Raw genomic sequence first — 20,953 nt, forward strand, 5'->3', positions numbered from 1 at the left:
GTTGCTCTGGCTGGTCTCGAACTCCTGACCTCAGTTGATCCACCCACCTTGGCCTCCCAAAGTTTTGGAATTATAGACATGAGCCACTGTGCCGGGCCACCCTGGACTTCTGGACTTCTTTTTTTTTTTTTGAGATGGAGTCTCGCCCTGTTGCCCAGGCTGGAGTGCAGTGGTACAATCTCGACTCACTGCAACCTCTGCCTCCCGGGTTCAAGTGATTCTCCTGCTTCAACCTCTCGAGTAGCTGGGATTACAGGCATGAGCCACCATGCCTGGCTAATTTTTTGTATCTTTAGTAGAGACGGGGTTTCACCATGTTGGCCAGGCTGGTCTTGAACTCCTGACCTTCTGATCCGCCTCAGCCTCCCAACGTGCTGGGATTACAGGCATCAGCCACCATGCCTGGCGGTCTTGGACTTCTTAACACACAATTGCTAACCACCAGAAGGAAGTGTACATTTAAAATTCTGGCCCAAATGAAAGAGATACAAATATGGCACAACTGCCACAAAGACTTGTTTCCCTAGCCAAATAGTACCAAGGCGTAGACAAAAAAAATCAAAATAGAAAAAGCCTCTAGCTGTCGTGAGGTAGGTAAGCTGCAGCTTCTGGAAGCAGATGTTGCTCCTTCCTCACTCTCTGGGCCCCGTTTCTAGGAGAGCAGTGGGAAGGCAATTAGATAGGGAGAAGGTAAAACAGTCAGCCTGAAGTATAACAATTCATTCTTGTCAAAGAGTTCAACCCAATAATGTGGGGGAGATTTCATTACTCATAAACGTATTACTTTCCATAATAACTTTACAACTAATATTTCAGTAATTCTTAAAATGGCTCAACAATCCAAAGAAATAAATGGGCACTTGACATGGTTTGGCTCTGTATCCCCACCCAAATATCATCTTGAATTGTACTTCCACTTCACAATTCCCACGTGTTGTGGGAGGTAATTTGAATCATGGTGGCGGTTTTCCCCATACTGTTCTCGTGGTGGTGAATAAGTCTCACGAGATCTGATGGTTTTATCAGGGGTTTCCACTTTTGCATCTTCCTCATTTTCTCTTGCTGCCACCATGTAAGAAGTGCCTTTCGCCTCCTACCATGATTCTGAGGCCTCCCCAGCCGTGTGGAACTTTGTAAGTCCAATTAAACCTCTTTTTCTTCCCAGTCTTGGGCATGTCTTTATCAGCAGTGTGAAAGCAGACACAGCACTCAAATAGTTCAAATGAAACAAAAATCTCTGGTTTCATTTTATTTTTAAAAATTTTTATTTATTTCTTTTTTAAAGGCTAATCAAGTTAAGCAGTGGGAGCAGAGAAGGAACAAAGAAATCTGTAAATGGGGCTGGGCACGGTACCTCACGCCTGTAATCCCAGTACTTTGGGAGGCTGAGGTGGGAGGACTGCTTGAGCTCAGGAATTCAAGACCAGTCTGGGCAACATAGTGAGATCCAGTCTATACAAAAAGTACAAACATCAGCTGGTTGTGGTGGTGTGTGCCTGTGGTCTCAGCTACTTGGGAGGGTGAAGTGGAATGACTGGTTTAGCCTGGGAGGTCAAGACTGCAGTGAGCTATGCACTGTACTCCATCCTGGGCGACAGAGTCAGACTCTGCCTCATAATAAACAAAATAAGGAATCTATAATTGGTTGTGATCAATTAGTTGTAAATGCCACTGCATGCAGATCAGCCTGGTTTCATTTTATATTCTTCTTCTATCTCCAGAATATTTAAAAGTTAAACATTTCAATTTTTAGAAACTCTTATTAAATTTACCACCTAGCTGAAGATTCCTGAAGGACTTAAACAGAAAATCCATGCCCCTCTCAAATGAACAGGGCAATAACTCTACTGAATATAAACTTTCTATTTCTCTCCATTCATAAAAGAGACGGAAGCATTATTGTTTGTTCTCTATTTTTATTATTTGTCAATTTTCCCAACACAGGAACTATAACTCATTTTGAGGATTTTTTTCAGTGCATTTCACAGCAAAAATGAACAAGGGAATCATTAAAATTGTTGTACACAAACCAACTCTTTTTCTTATAATTTACAATTTGTTGAAAAAATTATTGTTTTGCTGTTTTCATCCTACTGACCTCTTTAACAGAACACAATTTATCAGAGCACAAAGCTTAAACTTCTTATGATGATGCAACAGACACAGCCACCTACAATGGCTGATAAACAACAGGTATGTTACACACACTGATTGGAAGACCATATCAGAAAAAACAGAGTAAGGCACCACTCTTGGGAAATTAAGGTAGCTTGCAGTAACAAGTGTTGAGCACCATAATAAGTAGGTGCTCAATAAATACATGAATGAATGATGAAAGCCATAATTAGCTCTATTCTTTTAAATGCCAGCAATTCTTCAACCTCAACAAAATACTTACTTAAAAAAAGATTTGTACCTGAATACAACTTCCTGATCTTTTTTTCTGATACCTTTTCATTTCATTGTTTCTTTAGCATTTACATTTCCTCAAAAAAAAAAAAAAACATACCTTACATGTGCGTTCAGTTACACATATAAGTTCTGAATTACTGACAAGTATGAATAGAATCATTTATTTTAATTTTTAACAGAGGTAAAATAAAGCATACTTATCCAAAGGGATAACACATAATACTGGATATTAACCTAGAGGTGAAAAGAAAGAAGGTAGAAAGTAACAGTTTTATTTTTTAATATTTGCTATTTTCTTTAATGCCTTAGTTCTGGAGAAAGGCTAAAATCTCATCATATTGACATTAACACATTTTTAAAAATTGTCTCTCAAGTGTAATATTTAATAAAACTAGGTACTGAAAAATGTTCTGAAATTTTTCAAGTCAATGTTGTTTTCAAGTATATTAAAATGCTCAGAAGAAAAAAATTCTCCATGGTTATAATTCTGATCAATCTATAAATGTACTGTTTAAAAGAGAGTTCCAACAGAGGTGGATAATGGGTAAGTTCCTCAGACACAGGCATACAGTCTTTTTGAAGAAATAGAATGCCTTGTTACCACAACCTGGTTGATTTTTTTTTTAAACACTGATTTCAGGCACAATGGCTGAATCCACTTCTGGGTCATCTTTCTCCTCCTCTTGGTTGGTTTACAAGAGTAGTGAATACTTCAGTTATGGACAGAAAGAAAGACACAAACTCTGAAACAGAGACTTCACTTTTCACTACAAAGAAATCAAAGTCACTGAGTTCTCATTGTTGTGTGTTTCTGCTGCCCCTGTGCAAAAATAGGGGATTCAAACTTAATTTTAGGAGCAAGAACTGGATAAAAGATTCATCTACTGATTCAGGTAACAAGTTTTAAGATGGTATTGCTCACATCACATGAACAGGTTGGTAAGAAGTCCACTGTGTTTCTTTACCACTTTGGTCTTGCTGCAGTATTATGGTGCCCTAGTAGGTACATTCAGGTTTCGCTAGTTTCAGTCTGCGCAATCAGGAAGCAGGTCACTCAGTGCAATGACTCCATTCTGGGAGGATTTAGGGTAAACAGAGAAGAACCTCATTTGGTCGAGTTTTAGATAGTATGTGTCACTCTGCTGGTTGTGTTGTTGGAATTATTTTCCAAAGTGGTTTATGATAAACCCAGCCATCTCCCTGAAACAAATAAAAAGATAAAGAATCATCCCTCTAAAATTATCAAAATCAGTAACCAAAACTAGAAGCAACACCTTCACTGAAATGGAATTCTATTTTCACATTCAAAAAAAAGTTTTTGTGAAGGAATAAAGTCTTTGTGCTTAAGACATCAAACAATGCCTGTGGTTTAGCTAGGATTTAGGTGAGAAGGTATGGTACGGGAGGATCTAGTTTGTGACCCATGAACATTTAATTTTGCAAGAACCATTTGTAGCAATTTTGCAAATTTTGCCAAGATGCTATAGATTGAGCCTCACTCACAGAGTTATGGGCAGCAGGTGGAGTATAGAGAAATGATCGGGAAGGTATTAACTGTTCTCCCTGTCTCCACTGGCACCCCAGAACTCATTTGTTTTCTTTCTTTTTTTTTTTTCCCATGACGGAGTCTTGCTCTGTCAGCCAGGCTGGAGTGCAGTGGCACAATCTTGGCTCACTGCAACCTCCGCCCCCCTGGTTCAAGCAATTCTCCTGCCTCAGCCTCCTGAGTAGCTGGGATACAGGCACGTGCCACCATACCCGGCTAATTTTTGTGTTTTTAGTAGAGATGGGGGTTTCACCATGTTGGCCAGGCTGGTCTCGAACTCCTGACCTCATGATCCACCCGCCTTGGCCTCCCAAAGTGCTGGGATTACAGACATGAGCCACCGCACCAGGCCCCCCTAGCTCATTTTTTCTTTTTTTTTTTGGAGACGGAGTTTCACTCTTGTTGCCCAGGCTGGAGTGCAATGGCACAATCTTGGCTCACTGCAACCTCCGCCTCCTGGGTTCAAGCAATTCTCCTGTCTCAGCCTCCTGAGTAGCTGGGATTACAGGCATGTACCACCACACCCGGCTAATGTTGTATTTTTAGTAGAGACGGGGTTTCTCCATGTTGTCAGGCTGGTCTCGAACTCCTGACCTCAGGTGATCCACCTGCCTCGGCCTCCCAAAGTACTGGGATTATAGGCATGAGCCACCGAGCCTGGCCACCCCCTAGCTCATTTTTAATGATATATAGATGTTCTCACTTAGAAACTCTTCTTTCTTAGAATCTGTTCCTGGTATGGTATATCTGCCTTTTTTTTTTTTTTTTTTTTTTTTGAGACAGAGTCTTGCTATAGGTCACCCAGGCTGGTCTCAAAAACAGTTGGTATTTATATACAGCCATACTACTTTTAAAAATAAAGATGTATAAGTGATAGCAATTCAACAAAGCCTAGTAAGCTAAAGTTCTCAACCAAGTAGATACATTTTTATCTTGAACACATGTACAGCATACCTCTTTAATAAAATATTTGGTTTTCCAAGGTGTGCCTGTTTCAGTACGATGCCTTTCTTCAGTCCTCTGACGTTCTTCCAGGGTATGCTTATGCTCTGTGGCCTTATCAATTTCAGATTCTCTCAGACAGTCTGTCACATTTTTCCACAATCGCCTGAAATCCAAAAACCACACATTTTACAAGCATTCTTTAAAAGAGATAATTAAATAGAATCAATACCCTCAAAATTACAATAATTTTATAAAATAACATTTCCTAAATCACATCTACAATGTCATGCTTATGAATTCCAAGAATAATGATACTGTGCTGCTGATGGTTATGTCCAGGATGCTGCTCCTTCTGCTTCTTTTTAAATTAAAAATAATTTGTATTTTTCCAGGTTATAAAAGGAGGATTTTTTTGTTTTTAGAAAACTTAGAAATTAACAAGTAGAAAGAGAAGTAAATTTTCAAAGTTGAAATGTAAGCAAGACCAACTGTGCTTCTGGACATGATGAAATAATGGGGAACACATTTATTTTCCTGCCTTCATCAACCAGGAAATCAGGCAACATATAATACGATAGTGGTTTTCAGATACTGAGCAAAAGGCAGTGCAGGGCAGTGATCCTTGAGAAAGGAAACAAATGAGGGGAGTCCTATGAGCGCTCTAACTCGCTGTTCAGAGTGTTTCTAGGCCACACACAGGGAGAGGAAAGCTTAACAAATCTCAAGCAAAAAAAAAAACAAAAAACTGCCACAACACTTCTTTAGGGAAAGAACTGTTTGCTGAACAAATGGTGCTGGGACAACTGGATGTACATGTGAAAAAAGATGTAGTAAGTTAAACATAAAACTACCATAAACCCAGCAATTCCACTCCTGGGTATGTACCCAAGAAAAATGAAAATAAATGTCCATACAAAGACTTGTAGGAGAATGTTCACAGCAGTATTATTCATCATTGCCCCCAACTGGTAAATGGATAGGCAAAATGTGATATATCCATACAGTGCAATACTATTCAGCAATAAAGAGCAATGAACCACTGATACATGCAATTAATACTTCATGGATGAACCTCAAAAACGTTATACTAAGGAAATAAGCCAGGCATAAGAGATCACACATTATATGATTTATATGAAATATCCAGAAAAGGCAAATTTATAGAGACAGAAAGTTAGTGGTTCTCTGGGCTGGGGGTAATGGGGATTAACTGTAAATGAACATGAGAGATCTTACGGTAGGATGAAAATATTCTAAAACTTATTTATGGTAATGACTGTACTACTCGAGAAAGTTACTAAACATCTTTGTTTCTTCTTTCTTTCTTCCCCCCTTCCTTCTCTTCCTCCCCTTCCCTCCCTCCCTTCTCTCTCCCTCCCTCCCTCTTTCTCTTCTGTTCTCATCTCTTCTTTCTTTTTTTGAGACAGGGTCTCACTGTCACCCAGGCTGGAGTGTGCAGTGGCACCATCTCAGCTCACTGCAACCTCTGCCTCCTGGACTCAAGCAATTCTCCTGCCTCACTTTCTTGAGTAGCTGGGACTACAGGCGTGCACCACCATGCCCAGCTAATTTTTGTATTTTGAGTACAGACAGGGTTTCACCATGTTGGCCAGGCTGGTCTCGAACTCCTGACTTCAAATGACCCGCCCACCTCAGCCTCCCAAAGTGCTGGATAGTATGCCAAAGGTCTTATAGTTTAAAGAATTAAGGCTACATATGTATCTTAATGGCTCCAAAAGGTTTCCTAACACATTTCTGAAAATCAAGTATCAAATTTCCTTTTAAAAAAATATGATACAAGAGATGGCTCAAACATAAAAATGAATTTATAAGGAATTCTCCATAAATAATGAAAGACATTAAAACAAAAACAGAAACATCAAGACATAACAATCCTAAATATAAATGCCTGCCCTAATAACAGAACTTCTAATAAAATGAAGTAACAACTTGCAGAACTACAAAGTGAAATATTCAATTGTAATTGGTAATTTTAATAACCAATCTCAATAACTAAACTCAACTGATAGAATAAATACACAGAAAATCTGTAAGACTACAGAAGACTAGAAAAATACTGTCAACTCATTTGACCTGACATTTATAGAACACACTCACCTCAGCCTCCTGAGTAGCTGGGATTACAGGCACATGCCACCACATCCAGCTAATTTTTATATTTTTTGTGGAGACAGAGTTTCGCCATGTTACCCAGGCTGGTCTCAAACTCTTGGGCTCAATACACATTCGTGTCAAGGGCACATGAAACATTTACCAAGGCCAGGCACGGTGGCTCATGAATAATTCTAGCACTTCTTTGGGAGGCCGATGTGAGTGGATCACTTGAGGTCAGGAGTTCGAGACCAGCCTGGCCAACATGGTGAAACCCCATCTCTACTAAAAATATAAAAAAATTAGCCGGGTGTGGTGGCACACGCCTGTAGTCCCAGCTACTCGGGAGGCTGAGGCATGAGAATCGCTTGAACCAGGGAGGTGGAGGTTGCAGTGAGCCGAGACTGCATCACTGCACTCCAGCCTGGGCGACAGAGTAAGACACTACTTTGTCTCACACACACAAAAAAAGGAACATTTACCAAGACAGAACATATTCAGAGTCATTAAACAAACCTAAATAAAGAATTCAAATCATACAAAGTATATTCTTTGACCAAAATGAAACTAAATTAGAAATAAATAATGGAAAGATAGCTGGAAAATCTCTAAACATTTAGAAATCATCAACACATTTGTAAATAAGTTCATGAGTTAAAAAAAAAACCCCACAAAGGAAATAAGAAAATATTTTGAAATGAAAACATATAAAAAGTCATCAGATAGAAATAAAGCAGTCCTCAGAGGAAAATTTATAGCATTAAACATTTAGGAAAAAAAAATTGATGAGCTAAACCAGGGATCAAACTATGGCCCACAGCCCATTTTTGTAAATAATTTTTTATTGCAATATAACAATGTCTCACCATTGACTTATTGTCTATGGATGTTTCATGCTGTAAGGGCAGAGTTGAGTAGCTGTGGGAGAGGCTATTTGGTCCACTAAGGCTAAAATATTAATTGGCCTTTTACAGAAAAAGTTTGCTGACCCCTGACCTAAGCTTCCATTGTAAGAAATTAGAAGAAAAAAAAAAAAAAAAAAAGCAAATTATTTACAATGTAAGGAGAAAAAAAGAGATTTTATAAAAGAGCAAAATTCAATGAGAAAGAAAACAAAAATAGATTAAATCAGTGAAGCCAAAATCTGGTTCTTTGCGTAAAATTAATAAACTTCTAGTCACACTGATGAGAAAAAAGATATTACAAATACAAGGAATAAGTATGGGGATATCACTACAGATCCTACATAGATAAAAAAATAAGGTAATATTAGGAACTATATGACAATAAATTTGACACATTAGCTGAAATGAACTAATTCCTTGAAAGACAAACTACCAAAGCTCACTGAAGAAACAGAAAACCTTAACAGCCCTATATATTAAACATATGTAATTTGTAATTCAAAACATTCCCCTAAAGAAAAGAACAGAGCAATATCCCTCATGTATATAGAAACTATAAAATTCATTATAAAATTTTAGCAAATAAAATACAGAAGCATCTTTTTTTTTTTTTTTTTTTTTTTGAGACAGTCTGGCTCTGTCACCCAGGCTAGAGTGCGGTGGTGCAATGTCGGCTCACTGCAACCTCCACCTCCTGGGTTCAAGTGATTCTCACGCCTCAGCCTCCCGAGTAGCTGAGACTACAGGTGCGTGCCACCACGCTGGGTGATTTTTGTAGTTTTAGTAGAGATGCCCGGCTGATTTTTGTATTTTTAGTAGAGATGGGGTTTCACCATGTTGGCCAGGCTGGTCTTGAACTCCTGACCTCAAGTGACACACCCGCCTTGGCCTTCCAACATGCTGGGATTATAGGCGTGAGCCACCACACCAGCCCAGAAGCATCTCTTTATCTGCCCATACATTCAATCTGTGGTGATATATTGATTTAAAGTATATATAGGAAAAATCTGGGCCGGGCATGGTGGCTCAAGCCTGTAATTCCAGCACTTTGGGAGGCCGAGGTGGGTGGATCACCTGAGATCAGGAGTTCGAGACCAGCCTGACCAACATGGTGAAACCCCATCTCTATTAAAAGTACAAAAAAATCAGCTGGGTGTGGTGGTGTGCACCTGTAATCCCAGCTACTTGGGAGGCTGAGGCATGAGAATCGCTTGAGCCCAGGAGGCAGAGGTTGCAGTGAGCCGAGATCATGCCACTGCATTCCAACTTAGGTGACAGAGTGAGATTCCATCTCAAAAAAAAAAAAAAAAAAAAAAAAAAATCTGGCGTCACACAGATACAGTTTGAAAAAGCGAAGAAATATTTTAACAGATTTTTCAAATAATTCAATTCTTTCATACTGTTTCAAAACTCGACAAGTGGTAATTTTAAAAAGGCTAGTTGCAATGTGGAAAATTAAAGAATGTCAATTATTTTTTCAAATAACTTATATGGAAATCCACTGGTCTAATGTGCATCCTGAATGGATCATTTATCCATGCATGATTCTGGATTAGTCATTAGTCATGCATTAGTCATTTGAAAAATACTGGTTCATTGAGTTATGCATATCTTCCAGATGTTGACATACTATACAATATTTTAAAAAATCACATTCAATCATATCAGCACCAAGTTCACCAGAAAACTAATTGGGAAGTTTTCAAGTTCATGGTGGCAGATACAATTTTCTAAAATTCTAATTTTGCCTTGAAGCTCAAATTTTATTATTAGTAACATACTGTCAATTGTTTTTCTTTAAGTATCACATTCATGTCTTTCATTTACAAGAAAAATGTCTACCTAACATTGAAATTAGAAGAACCACAGTTTGTCTATCAATCATTCTTTTAAGTAAACACGGTATTTCATGAACAAAGTGATTAATTCTGCTTGTAACTCAAAAAATTATACAAGTGCTCTTCTTCCAGATAACTACTATATTTCTTCGGTAGCCAGCACAAATACTTATTCATATTCCCAATTTGTCATACAGAATACTAATAAGACATGTACTCTGCCAGGCACGGTGGCTCACACCTGTAATCCCAGCACTTTGGGAGGCTGAGGTGGCAGGATCACTTGAGGTCAGAAGTTCATGACCAGCCTGGCCAACATGGTGAAACTCCATCTCTACTACAAATACAAAAAATTAGTCAGGCGTGGTGGTCGATGCCTGCAGTCCCAGCTACTCAGGAGGCTGAGGAAGGAGGATCACTTGAACCAGGAGGTGGAGGTTGCAGGGAGCCGAGATCGCCCAACCACACTCCTGGGTGGCAGAGTGAGCCTGGGTGACACAGCGAGACCCTGTCTCAAAAAAAAAAAAAAAAAAAAAAAAAAAAAAGACATGTACTCAGTAATCCAGATTTTAAAAAAACTAATAATTTGTATTGCTTTTTCAAGGACATCTTAAGAGAAAGGGGCATGCGAGTACATGGCAGTGAAGAATATAATGACTGCTTGTGACATTTGGTGCCACTGCCTAGATTAGTCCTAAGGCCCACCAGTGCTACCCACAGCATTCCTTTTGCACCATCATAAGAGCCCACAGAGTGAAAAATGGTAAATAATATCTTAGTATTGTTATAAAAAAACTGTGAACTTGCAGATGCCCTGAAAAGGTCTCAAGGACCCAACAGGGGTCTGTTAGGATAAATCCCTGTAAGAATTCTTTAAAAATTCATTATTGCTGTATTTTTTGACCCACTCTGAATGTTTGATTGTGGACATTTAATCCCTTTTCACACCTAGTTAGAAATTGTTTGGTTCTATTTATGTGATCTTAATGTAAGATGTTTAGTGGTTCCCTGTATATTTTTTTTTTCTATTTTTAATTGATAGAGGGATATTTTATGTCCCTCATGACATAAAATTTAAACAGTGCAAATAGGAATCTTGTAAAAATTAAGTCTCTTTCCTATTCCAGATCCCAGTACTCTCTTCCAGAAGCAACCACTGTCAACACATTTTGGAAGCTGTACCTTATTAACACATATAGATCCACTTTATTTTTCAAGGTCTATGACACATACTGCCAAAATAACCTCTACAAAGATTGCACTGGTTTAACATCTAATCAGCAGCATGAAAATGCTCACACCTTTTCCCCAAAGAACTATTATTTTAAAAACTAATTTGTCTTATTAATTTGTACCTCTGAATTCTAATTACCCTAAACAATTTTTCATTTCCTTGGTTGACCATTTAAGATGTTCCGATATTTATGCACCACCTCTTCACATCCTTTGCCCAGTTTTTGTATTGGGGTGCCTGCCTTTTTGTTAATAATATAACAAAATTTTTTATGATAAAGTTTTTATGATACAGTAATTCTTTGACAGTAAATGTTTTTAATATTTTTGCTCCATTTACAATGTTTGGTTTTTACTAAAATGTGACTGTATATCAAAGAATCTCACAGCTGGCAAGGGGTTTAACATCAGATCAGACTAATGCTTTCAATTTACAAAGCTGATACAACCTGTGAAGTGACTTGGCCAAGGTCACCAGTTAGTGAAAAGGCTTAGATTAAGATTCAGAGCATCTGACTCTTTCCTGGATAGATGCAAGGATGACATACCTGGATTCAAATGGATCCTGCTTCTCCAGAGGTCTCACTCTTTTCTTCGTCACTGCCAATTTAGTCAAGTCCACATACTTTGTCTCTCCATTGCTATATGTGAACTCAAGAACACTATTCCATTCCCCTTGCACTCTGCATACCACAGTGTTGGTGATGTTGTGCTTTACTTCAGCTGTAACCCTAGAAGCAGACAGAAAAGAAAGATATGCTCTAATAAGTGATATCATGTTTGTTTCTTAGATCTGAAACCCAAGAACACAGCCTGTGAATCCTGTTGAAATTAGTTATACACCTCACTTCAATATGTCAGTGCCAAAGTTAGATTCTTTGTATGTCCTAAGGCAGCTTCCTTCATAATTTGTTCAAGTAATATCAATTTTAATCTTTAGAAAAAATGCCAGGAGTCAAATCAGAGACTTCATTATCATTAATGTCAAAATGTTATCTTTAAAATGCTTGCTATAAACAAAACTATAATATTAAAACTAAATAGAAATATGAAAAAATCAATATTTTATTAGTCTAAAAGTGTTACAACATTACAATCTATTTAACTTTTTTTTACTAGTTAATTCTACTTATTGAAATATTTGGCATCCCTACATTTGAAGTTCTGGATACATCAATCCTGTATTAAACTACATAAGCCTAATTTTAAATTTAGAAACCACACAAACCAATAAGAGGTAGAAAAACACAAAATAATACATTAAAATGTTTAAAATTCTCTTGCCAAGAGAAAAATTAAAAGAGTACTGGTCTCCAAAAACTATAATTATCACCATAGAACTCAGAGAGAACTTAAACACTACTGCTATTGAAGTTTAATGAAGAGTCACCACAGCCATATATATATACAATAGCTATATATATGGCTGTTTATCAGCAGATAGCTGTATTGATGCAGCACAAATACATCAATAGGAACAGGCTAGGAATTGGAACAGGTGTAGTTGTTATTATTATTGTTATTATTTTTGAGACAGAGTCTCGCTCTGTTGCCTAGGCTGGAGTGCAGTGGTGTGATCTTGGCTCACTGCAACCTCTGCCTCCTGGGTTAAAGTGATTCTCCTGCTTCAGCCTCCCAAGGAGCTGGAGTAGCTGGGATTACAGGTATGCATCATCATGCCCAGCTAATTTTTGTATTTTTAGTAGAGACGGGGTTTTGCCATGTTGGCCAGGCTGGTCTTGAACTCCAACCTCAGGTGATCCGCATGCCTCGGCCTCCCAAAGTGCTGGGATTACAGGCGTGAGCCACTGCGCCTGGACTGTAATTATTTTTAGTGAGGTATTTTATGTTCACTCTAGGACACAGATAACAACAGGGTCAGATTAGATAGAGGTTCAGAACTTAGCGAATGATAGGCAAAGGTTAGGGTCTAATCAGTGTACAAGAGAATATGGCTTATCTAGATTCAAAAGGAAATTCAAAAGGTCAAAGCCTAGAGGTTCAAGTGACAGTTCAGGAATCCCAAGTAGCATTTGTCCGGCATAAGCTAAGGGAACAAGAAGGACAAAGTAGAATTCAGGGAGTCCAGTTTCAGTTTTGCAGCAAGCGGTCTGTGAACTCAGTTCAAGGCAGAGGTGTAAGGAGCCCAATAAGTAAACTATTTATAAACCAGATCTCTGGAATCTAAGAGCAAATCAAACATTCACAATCAAGAGTTAAGAGTAATTTTATCTACTAAAAATACAAAAAATTAGCTGGGCGTAGTGGCACAGGCCTGTAGTCTCAGCTACTCAGGAGGCTGAGGCATGAGAATTGCTTGAACCCAGGAGGCAGAGGTTGCAGTAAGCCAAGATTGCACCATTGCACTCCAGCCTGGGTGACAGAGGATGGCTCTGTCTCAAAAAAAAAAAAAAAAAAAAAAGTAGTTGTATAGTTGTAGCTCACTGGACACAAAGAACACTACGACTATCAGTCAACTTGATTACAGCAGGAATGGGAACTCTGGGTTATGCCTCAAAGCATACGCACTTAAATAACTGCCCTGGTTTCTTGCCAGTGTGAATGTTTCTTCTGATGTCACTGCATGCTTCCTCTCTGATCCCACTTGCCAACATCGTTCCCTTCCTTGAAAATTTACCTCTATCAAACAGGATATGAGGAAGTGACACTGAACATTTATTTAGTCTGTTTCCCATCCACATACACCCAGAATTATATTCTAAGATAATCAGCTCCTCACTTGATCTGTCTTTTACTACCATAGCACATCTCTCAAGTTACTGTTATCTCCCATAAGGCTTTCCAATGGACAATCTTAGGGCCCTGTTCATGACTGCTGGGTATTACAGGGTCCATATTGTTTAGAGCAGCTACACAGCAAAAACAGCACGAAGAGAAGTGGGGCAGGGGACAGGAATCACATATACTACAGGTAGGCCATGAGAAACTTGCAAAGGAGCACGAGGAGGAAGAAGGCCTCATCACTTTGCTTATAACAATTCTTCACAACAGTCTAAGGCAATCATCACACTTCTTCCGTAAAGGGCCAGAAAGTAACTATCTCAGGATTCTCAGGCCAGACCGTCTCTATTGAAACTACTTAACTTTGTCACTGTAGCATGAAAGCAGACAGAAACAAGTACATGAATGGGCATGGCTGTGTTCCAATAAAACTTAATTTACAAAAACAGGTGTCACTAATGGCCTGAGCTCTTTACTTCCATTGTATGTCTTTAGGGAACTGATCACACAGTAATGTTATTATTGGTTTGCCATCCTTGCCCCTCCCCAAGACTGTAAGCTCTTTAACAGGCATGGAATGGGTTTCATCTCTATAGCCCCAGATAGCACTTAGCAGAATGCCTGATAAACAGTAAGTGCTTAATAACTGTTGCCTGAATTAATGAATGAGGAAACAAAACCTCAATTATATTATCACTACATAGAATAAGAGTGAGCAAAAGCATACATACACAAAAGGGTGCCAATGTGTGCAAGGAGGGGGAGTTAACATTTTTTGAACATTTAAAATATGCTGGGCATTTTACATAAATTATTTGTCAAGCCTTGTGAGTATACCATTTCTGTAGATGAAGAAACTAAGGCTCAAAAATTTAGGTAAGGTGCCCCAAATCTCTTTCTGTATTTTTTTTTTGGAGACAGAGTCCTGCTCCGTCACCCAGGCTGGACTTCAGTGGTGAAATCATAGCTTAATGCAGCCTGGACCACTTAGGATCAAGCCATCCACCCGCCTCAACCTCCTGAGTAGCTGGAACTACAGGCATGTGCTATCATGCTCAGCTAACTTTTTAATTTTTATTCTTGTAGAGAGTGGGTCTCACTATGTTGCCCAGGATGGTATTAAACTCCTGGGTTCAAGCGATCCTCCCACCTCAGCTTCCCAAAGTGCTGGGATTAGAGGTGTGAGCCACCGTACCCGGCCCCCAAATCTTATAGTTAGTAAATAATAGAGTCAGGATTTGAATACATGTTTAAAGGACTCCAAAGTCCGGTTCTTCCCAATACTTCTAGGTACAAATTTCCTTAAAACAACTTGACCTGAGGTCTGACATTACCATTATTTTGTAGCTATGATATACAAATAAAAGTTAAGTACTTCAGAGAAATATTTTACAGGACAAAGAGAAATTGAGAAAATAACCCGAAGAAATAAAATTCTGCTCCGATTCAAATCTGTCATTCTGCTTACATGCAGCAGCATGAAACAGAAACAGACTTCCTGCATAAACAGAAGATACAAAGGCAGAGCTTAGGAATTTAAAAGTAAAAGCTTGTACCAAACTACCATAAGAAAGGTATATTTAAAAAGTTACACCAATGATTAACACAAAGCAAAAGAAGTTAGGTTATGGAAAGCGATTCTTTTTCTTTCTTTCTTTTTTTTTTTTGAGATGCAGTTCCGTTCTTGTGGAGTGCAATGGTGCGATTTCAGCTAGGCACGATCTCGGCTCACCGCAACCTCTGCCTCCCAGGTTCAAGTGATTCTCCTGCCTCAGCCTCCTGAGTAGCTGAGATTATAGGCATGTGCCACCATGTCCTGGTAATTTTGTATTTTTTTCTTTTTTGAGACGTAGCATCGCTTTGTCGCCCAGGCTGGAGTGCAGTGGCACGATCTCAGCTCACTGCAAGCTCCGCCTCCCGGGTTCACGCCATTCTCCTGCCTCAGCTTCCCGAGTAGCTGGGACTACAGGTGCCTGCTACCATGCCCAGTTAATTTTTTTTTGTATTTTTAGTAGAGATGGGGTTTCACTGTGTTAGCCAGGATGGTCTCGATCTCCTGACCTCGTGATCTACCCGTCTCGGCCTCCCAAAGTGCTGAGATTACAGGCGTGAGCCACCGCGCCCAGCCGAAAGTGATTCTTAATCTTAGGGAAATTTTGAAATACTTGATAATTCTTCAAAAGCTGTCTGGTTAAGAGTAGAAAGGAAATGGTTATTGAATCAGATAGACCAGTTCTGTTGAGGGTCTTAAAGAGTCTCAATTTTCTTATCTATAAAACCAATACCTTTCCCTCATGGGGCTAGTAAGATTTTTTTTTTTTTTTTTTGAGACAGAGTCTCACTCTGTTGCCCAGGCTGGAGTGCAGTGGCGCAATATTGGCTCACTGCAACCTCCACCTCCCAGGTTCAAGCAATTCTCGTGTCTTGGCCTCTGAAGTACGTGGGATTACAGGTGCGTGCCACCATGCCCAGCTAATGTTTGTATTTTTAGTAAAGACACAGTTTCACCATGTTGCCCAGGCTGGTCTTGAACTCCTGACCTCAGCTGATCCACCCGACTTGGCCTCCCAAAGTACTGACATTACAGGCATGAGCCACCGCGCCCAGCCTAGTAAGATATTTTAGATAATATTTATAAAAACACTTATTTACTTGTTTTCAGTAAATTTTTAAATGTGACCATCAATAGTAGACAAGAAGTTAAAGCTGTGATCAAAAGCTCTAGTTTTATTGGAATATGTCAATTTGATATATCCTCGTCCCCTGCTAAGCTTTGTCTCAAAGCAACCATTTTGGGTTGGCACAGTGGCTCATACCTGTAATCCCAGCACTTTGAGAGGCCAAGGTGGGCAGATCACTTGAGGTCAGGAGTTCAAGACCAGCCTGGCCAACATGGCGAAACCTCGTCTCTCCTAAAAATACAAAAATAGCCGGGCATCGCGGCACGTGCCTGTAATGCCAGCTACTTGGGAGGCTGGGGCAGAAGAATAGCTTGAACCTGGGAGGCGGAGGTTGCAGTGAGCTGAGATCGCGCCACTGCACTCCAGCCTGGGTGACAGAGTGTGACTCCATCTCAAAAATAAAAATTAAAAAAAAAAAAAAAAATAACCACTTTGTTATCTCTCTTGTCTGACAATAACTGAGTTATTAATTTATCTGGGACTATCATTGACTGAGATGATGAAAACACTTCAAATAAATTGTACTAATCATCTAACCGTTGCTTTTGATGAGCATCCTTATGAACCAAGATTTTTTTTTTTTTTTGAGACGGAGCTTCACTCTTGCAATGGCGCGATCTTGGCTCACTGCAACCTCTGCCTCCCGGGCTCAATCAATTCTCCTGCCTCAGCCTCCCAAGTAGCTGGGATTACAGGCATGCACCACCACGCCCAGCTATTTTTTGTATTTTCAGTAAAGACAGGGTTTCACCATGTTGACCAGGCTAGTCTTAAACTCTTGACCTCAAGTGATCCTCCTGCCTCAGCTTCCCAAAGTGTTGGGATTACAGGCGTGAGCTACCGCACCTGGCCAAGAATGGTTTTAAGAAGCAATTTACCAAATGGTTAATTATATCCTATAAAAAACAGTTATATAAACATTGCCAAAACCAAAGTTGAATATTCAAAAATAAGATATTAAATAATTCCCTTTAACAGGTTAAGGTACTGGCTTCTTGTGGTTGCTATCTAGGTGCTAATATCTTAACCATCAGGCAAGTTCTCCAAATCCAAGTCAAATTCTGGATTCTTTATGACTGAGGCAATTGAAAGGCTGTCTTAAAGTTAAAAAATATTTCTAACACAGAAATCTAAGATTTCAACAAAGCACTTGCCTAGGATTTGAGCAGATCAGAATTTTCTCCTTGATAAAAACTTTGCCTCTCTCCACAACTCAGGCTTATGGAGATGAGATGGCCCTATATGCGGGTGAGAATGCAATTAAAATTTTATTTTCAAAGAAAAAAAAGGTTTCTTGACCAAATCTACAATATCTCAACTATGTACATCTTGTATCAATAAATGACATAGAATACAGAATATGCTGCCCTGAAGAGTTAGCAAAGAGCTAAATCTTACATTGTTGTCCCATTCATCTCTAAAGTGAGAATAATTGATAAATAATAAAACATATGCTTTCTCACTTTTTAAAAACTTGACAAGTCAGCCTTTTAGATTTTCTAGATCCTGTCTCTAAGAGCTCCCTGAGATACCAGAAAACCACTGGTTATGTTAACTTAGCTTCAAATAGAAAATATTTTATTGACTGAAAGTTAGCTTTGGGTTTCATTGATGGTATATATAAAAAATTCACATGAAGCATAATTACATTTTATGGAGAGCTACTGAAGAAGACACTGTCTATTATGTTACTCGATATCGCTATGTAAGGACACATGCAACAAATCCCTTTAGAATTTAGTGCCAGGAAAATAGTTTGTCTATCTCGAAAAAGTGATATGCTTCCTTTATCAGACTTTGGGAAGTATGTTGAGCATCATGTTTCTTTATTTGCTTTAACAGACGAATCAGAACTAAAAATTGATTTTTTAGCTATAGTAATCATCTAATCCTAGCTTCACAGTACCACTGTCCTTACCCATCTTTATGGTATTATGACAGACTTTATCTTTAACTATTATATATGAGTTTTTCCTAAAAGCCTTACAAATGCTTTCCAAAAATAGTATCCTGGATTACAATCTCAGACTGAAAGCTTCTTGTAGGCAGATAGTCTTTATTTTTATTTCTCTGTATCTCTAGTATGCAGTAAAGTATATAGATATATGTATATATATGCATGTATGTGTGTGTGTGTATATATATATATATACACACACATCTACATATCCTAAAATCTTTATGATATTACACCACACACTATATATATAGGCATCCTAAAGTGAGTGTGGAAAATGGGAACAGAAGGTGGACATGAGAATGGGGAATAGTTAAGTAGGCTCACTTGGCTGCATCAGAGATAGATGTGGAAAATGAGGGAGTAAGGGAAGACAGGTAGAATATATTTATACCAAATGCAGACAGCAGATAATGTGTCTGTCCCAACTGCAGACAGCAGTTAAAAAAACTAGGCTATGTCTGAGGAAGGAGGCATGGGCATTAAATAAAGACATGAAGAACCCCTTAGTTACAATAATTTGTAAGCACAAAGAAGAAAAGGTGTCAAGAATAAGAAAGTTGGCTGAGCATGGTGGCTCATGCCTGTAATCTTGGCACTTTGGGAAGCCAAGGATTGCTTGAGCTCAGGAGTACAAAACCAGCCTGGGCAACAGAAGGAGATCCTGTCTCTTAAAAAAAAAAAAAAAAAAGAATAGGAAAGTCTATTTCGTTTTTTTTTGTTTGTTTGTTTTTTTGAGACAGAGTCCTGTTCTGTCACCCACGCTGGAGTACAGAGGCACAATCACGGCTCATTGCAACCTCTGCCTCCCAGGCTCAAGCAGTTCTCCTGCCTCAGCCTCCTGTGGCATTACAGGCACCTTCCACCACACTTGGCCAATTTTTTTTTTTTTTTTTTTGAGACGGAGTTTCACTCTTGTCACTCCGGCTGGAAAGCAGTGGTGCAGCCTCAGCTCACTGCAACCTCTGCCTACTGGGTTCAAGCGATCCTCCAGCCTTGCCTCCTGAATAGCTGGGATTACAGGCATGCATCACCATACTCGGCTAATTTTGTATTTTTAGTAGAGACGGAGTCTCACCATGTTGGCTAGGCTGGTCTCGCACTCCTGACCTCAGGTGATCCACCCACGACTAAAAAATCACATGTGACTAAGAAATACATCAATATTAGCCAGGTGTGGTGGCTCCCAGCACTTTGGGAGGTTGAGGCAGGCAGATCACTTAAGGCCAGGAGTTCGAGACCAGCCTGGCCAACATGGTGAAAGCCCATCTCAACTAAAAATATAAAAAGTAGCCAGGCGTGGTGGCACATGCCTGTAATCACAGCTACTTGGGAGGCTGAGGCACAAAAATTGCTTGAACCCAGGAGGCGGCTGCAAGGAGCCAAGACTGTGCCACTGCACTCCAGCCTAGGCGACAGAGTGAGACTCTGTCTCAAAAAAACAAATGACAAAAAAACAAACACATATCATTGACAATAAGAAGTGCTGGATCTGGAAATTTATCACTGCAAGTTGCTTCCACCTAAGCAACTACTAAAGCACATACACTGGCTTTAATCATTGTGCTTCCTGAACCATTCTTCATGATTAGATATATTTCCACCCTAACTTGTAGCTATAGCTGCCTTCACTGAGGTCCAGATCCAAATCTGTATCCCTTAAAGGCAGAATTGGGCCAGAGACCGCATGTTCATTTGTTAGAAATTCTACTGTAAAGCTCACTAGTTACTTCATCAGGAAAAATTTTAAGAGTAGATATCTTAATGTTACTACTTTTAAAAATAGAGCATGATTTTCAGAATGCCTTAAAAGATGAAATATTTTAAACAAGAAATAAACATTAATACAAATCCAACTTCACGTAAAACAGAGCAGAAAAAGAATAAGGGGTTGTAATACAAAATCAAAGTGGAAGAATAAGAACCAGATAATCATTAAAATGTTCTTACCGATGCAGTTTGCCACCATAAAATGGCTTGGTATGAAAAGTGATGCTGGCTGAATATCCAGTTTTTGCACAGTTGACACTGACTTTGCCACCCAGTTCTACCCAAGGAACAGTCAAAATTGACCGAGCATATGCACAAGGTAGAGAAAATGTGTACTCTTCTCCATGCTCCAACAGACTAAGGATACCTGAATGTGAAAACATGAGGGTGGTTACTATCTTTTTAAAGAAACAGCTAATGAAAAAATCCACATTTTTTTCCTGTCTAGTAAATAAGCATCATTATTTTTCCTAACCTTCATTTAACTTTCAATGAAACTGACTTCATTTATAACTATATCTGACAACATTACCAGGCAATAGTGAATCAGGTTTACTTTCACTATGACATGACCTTTCTGTCAATTTGAGGTTCATGGGCCCAGTAAACGTTACAGTGGAAACATTTCAAGGGTTTCCTCTAATGCTCCTAAAAATAATTTTTTTTTGAGACGGAGTTTTGTGCTTGTTGCCCAGGCTGGAGTGCAGTGGCGTGATCTTGGCTCACTGCAACCTCCGACTCCTGGGTCGAAAGATTCTCCTGCCTCAGCCTCCCAAGTAGCTGGAATTACAGGCGCCCGCCACCATACCCAG

The 20,953-nt window shown here is 39.1% G+C and overlaps 1 protein-coding gene across 1 annotated transcript in view; it reads right to left on the reverse strand.

The window, feature by feature from the left end:
- Window positions 1-1,899: 1,899 nt before the first annotated feature.
- OSBPL11 (oxysterol binding protein like 11) overlaps window positions 1,900-20,953 on the reverse strand; it is a 67,158-nt gene continuing 48,104 nt past the window's right edge. The window contains exons 10-13 of the mRNA XM_054480756.2: window positions 20,322-20,508; window positions 11,540-11,722; window positions 4,913-5,066; window positions 1,900-3,612 (exon numbers count right to left, since the gene is read on the reverse strand). Of these exons, the coding sequence (XP_054336731.1) occupies window positions 3,547-3,612; window positions 4,913-5,066; window positions 11,540-11,722; window positions 20,322-20,508 (590 nt within the window). The 3' untranslated portion in view covers window positions 1,900-3,546. The remainder of the gene's footprint in view (window positions 3,613-4,912; window positions 5,067-11,539; window positions 11,723-20,321; window positions 20,509-20,953) is intronic.

This window comes from Pongo pygmaeus, chromosome 2 (genome assembly GCF_028885625.2).
Source record: "Pongo pygmaeus isolate AG05252 chromosome 2, NHGRI_mPonPyg2-v2.0_pri, whole genome shotgun sequence".
Lineage (NCBI taxonomy): Eukaryota > Metazoa > Chordata > Mammalia > Primates > Hominidae > Pongo > Pongo pygmaeus.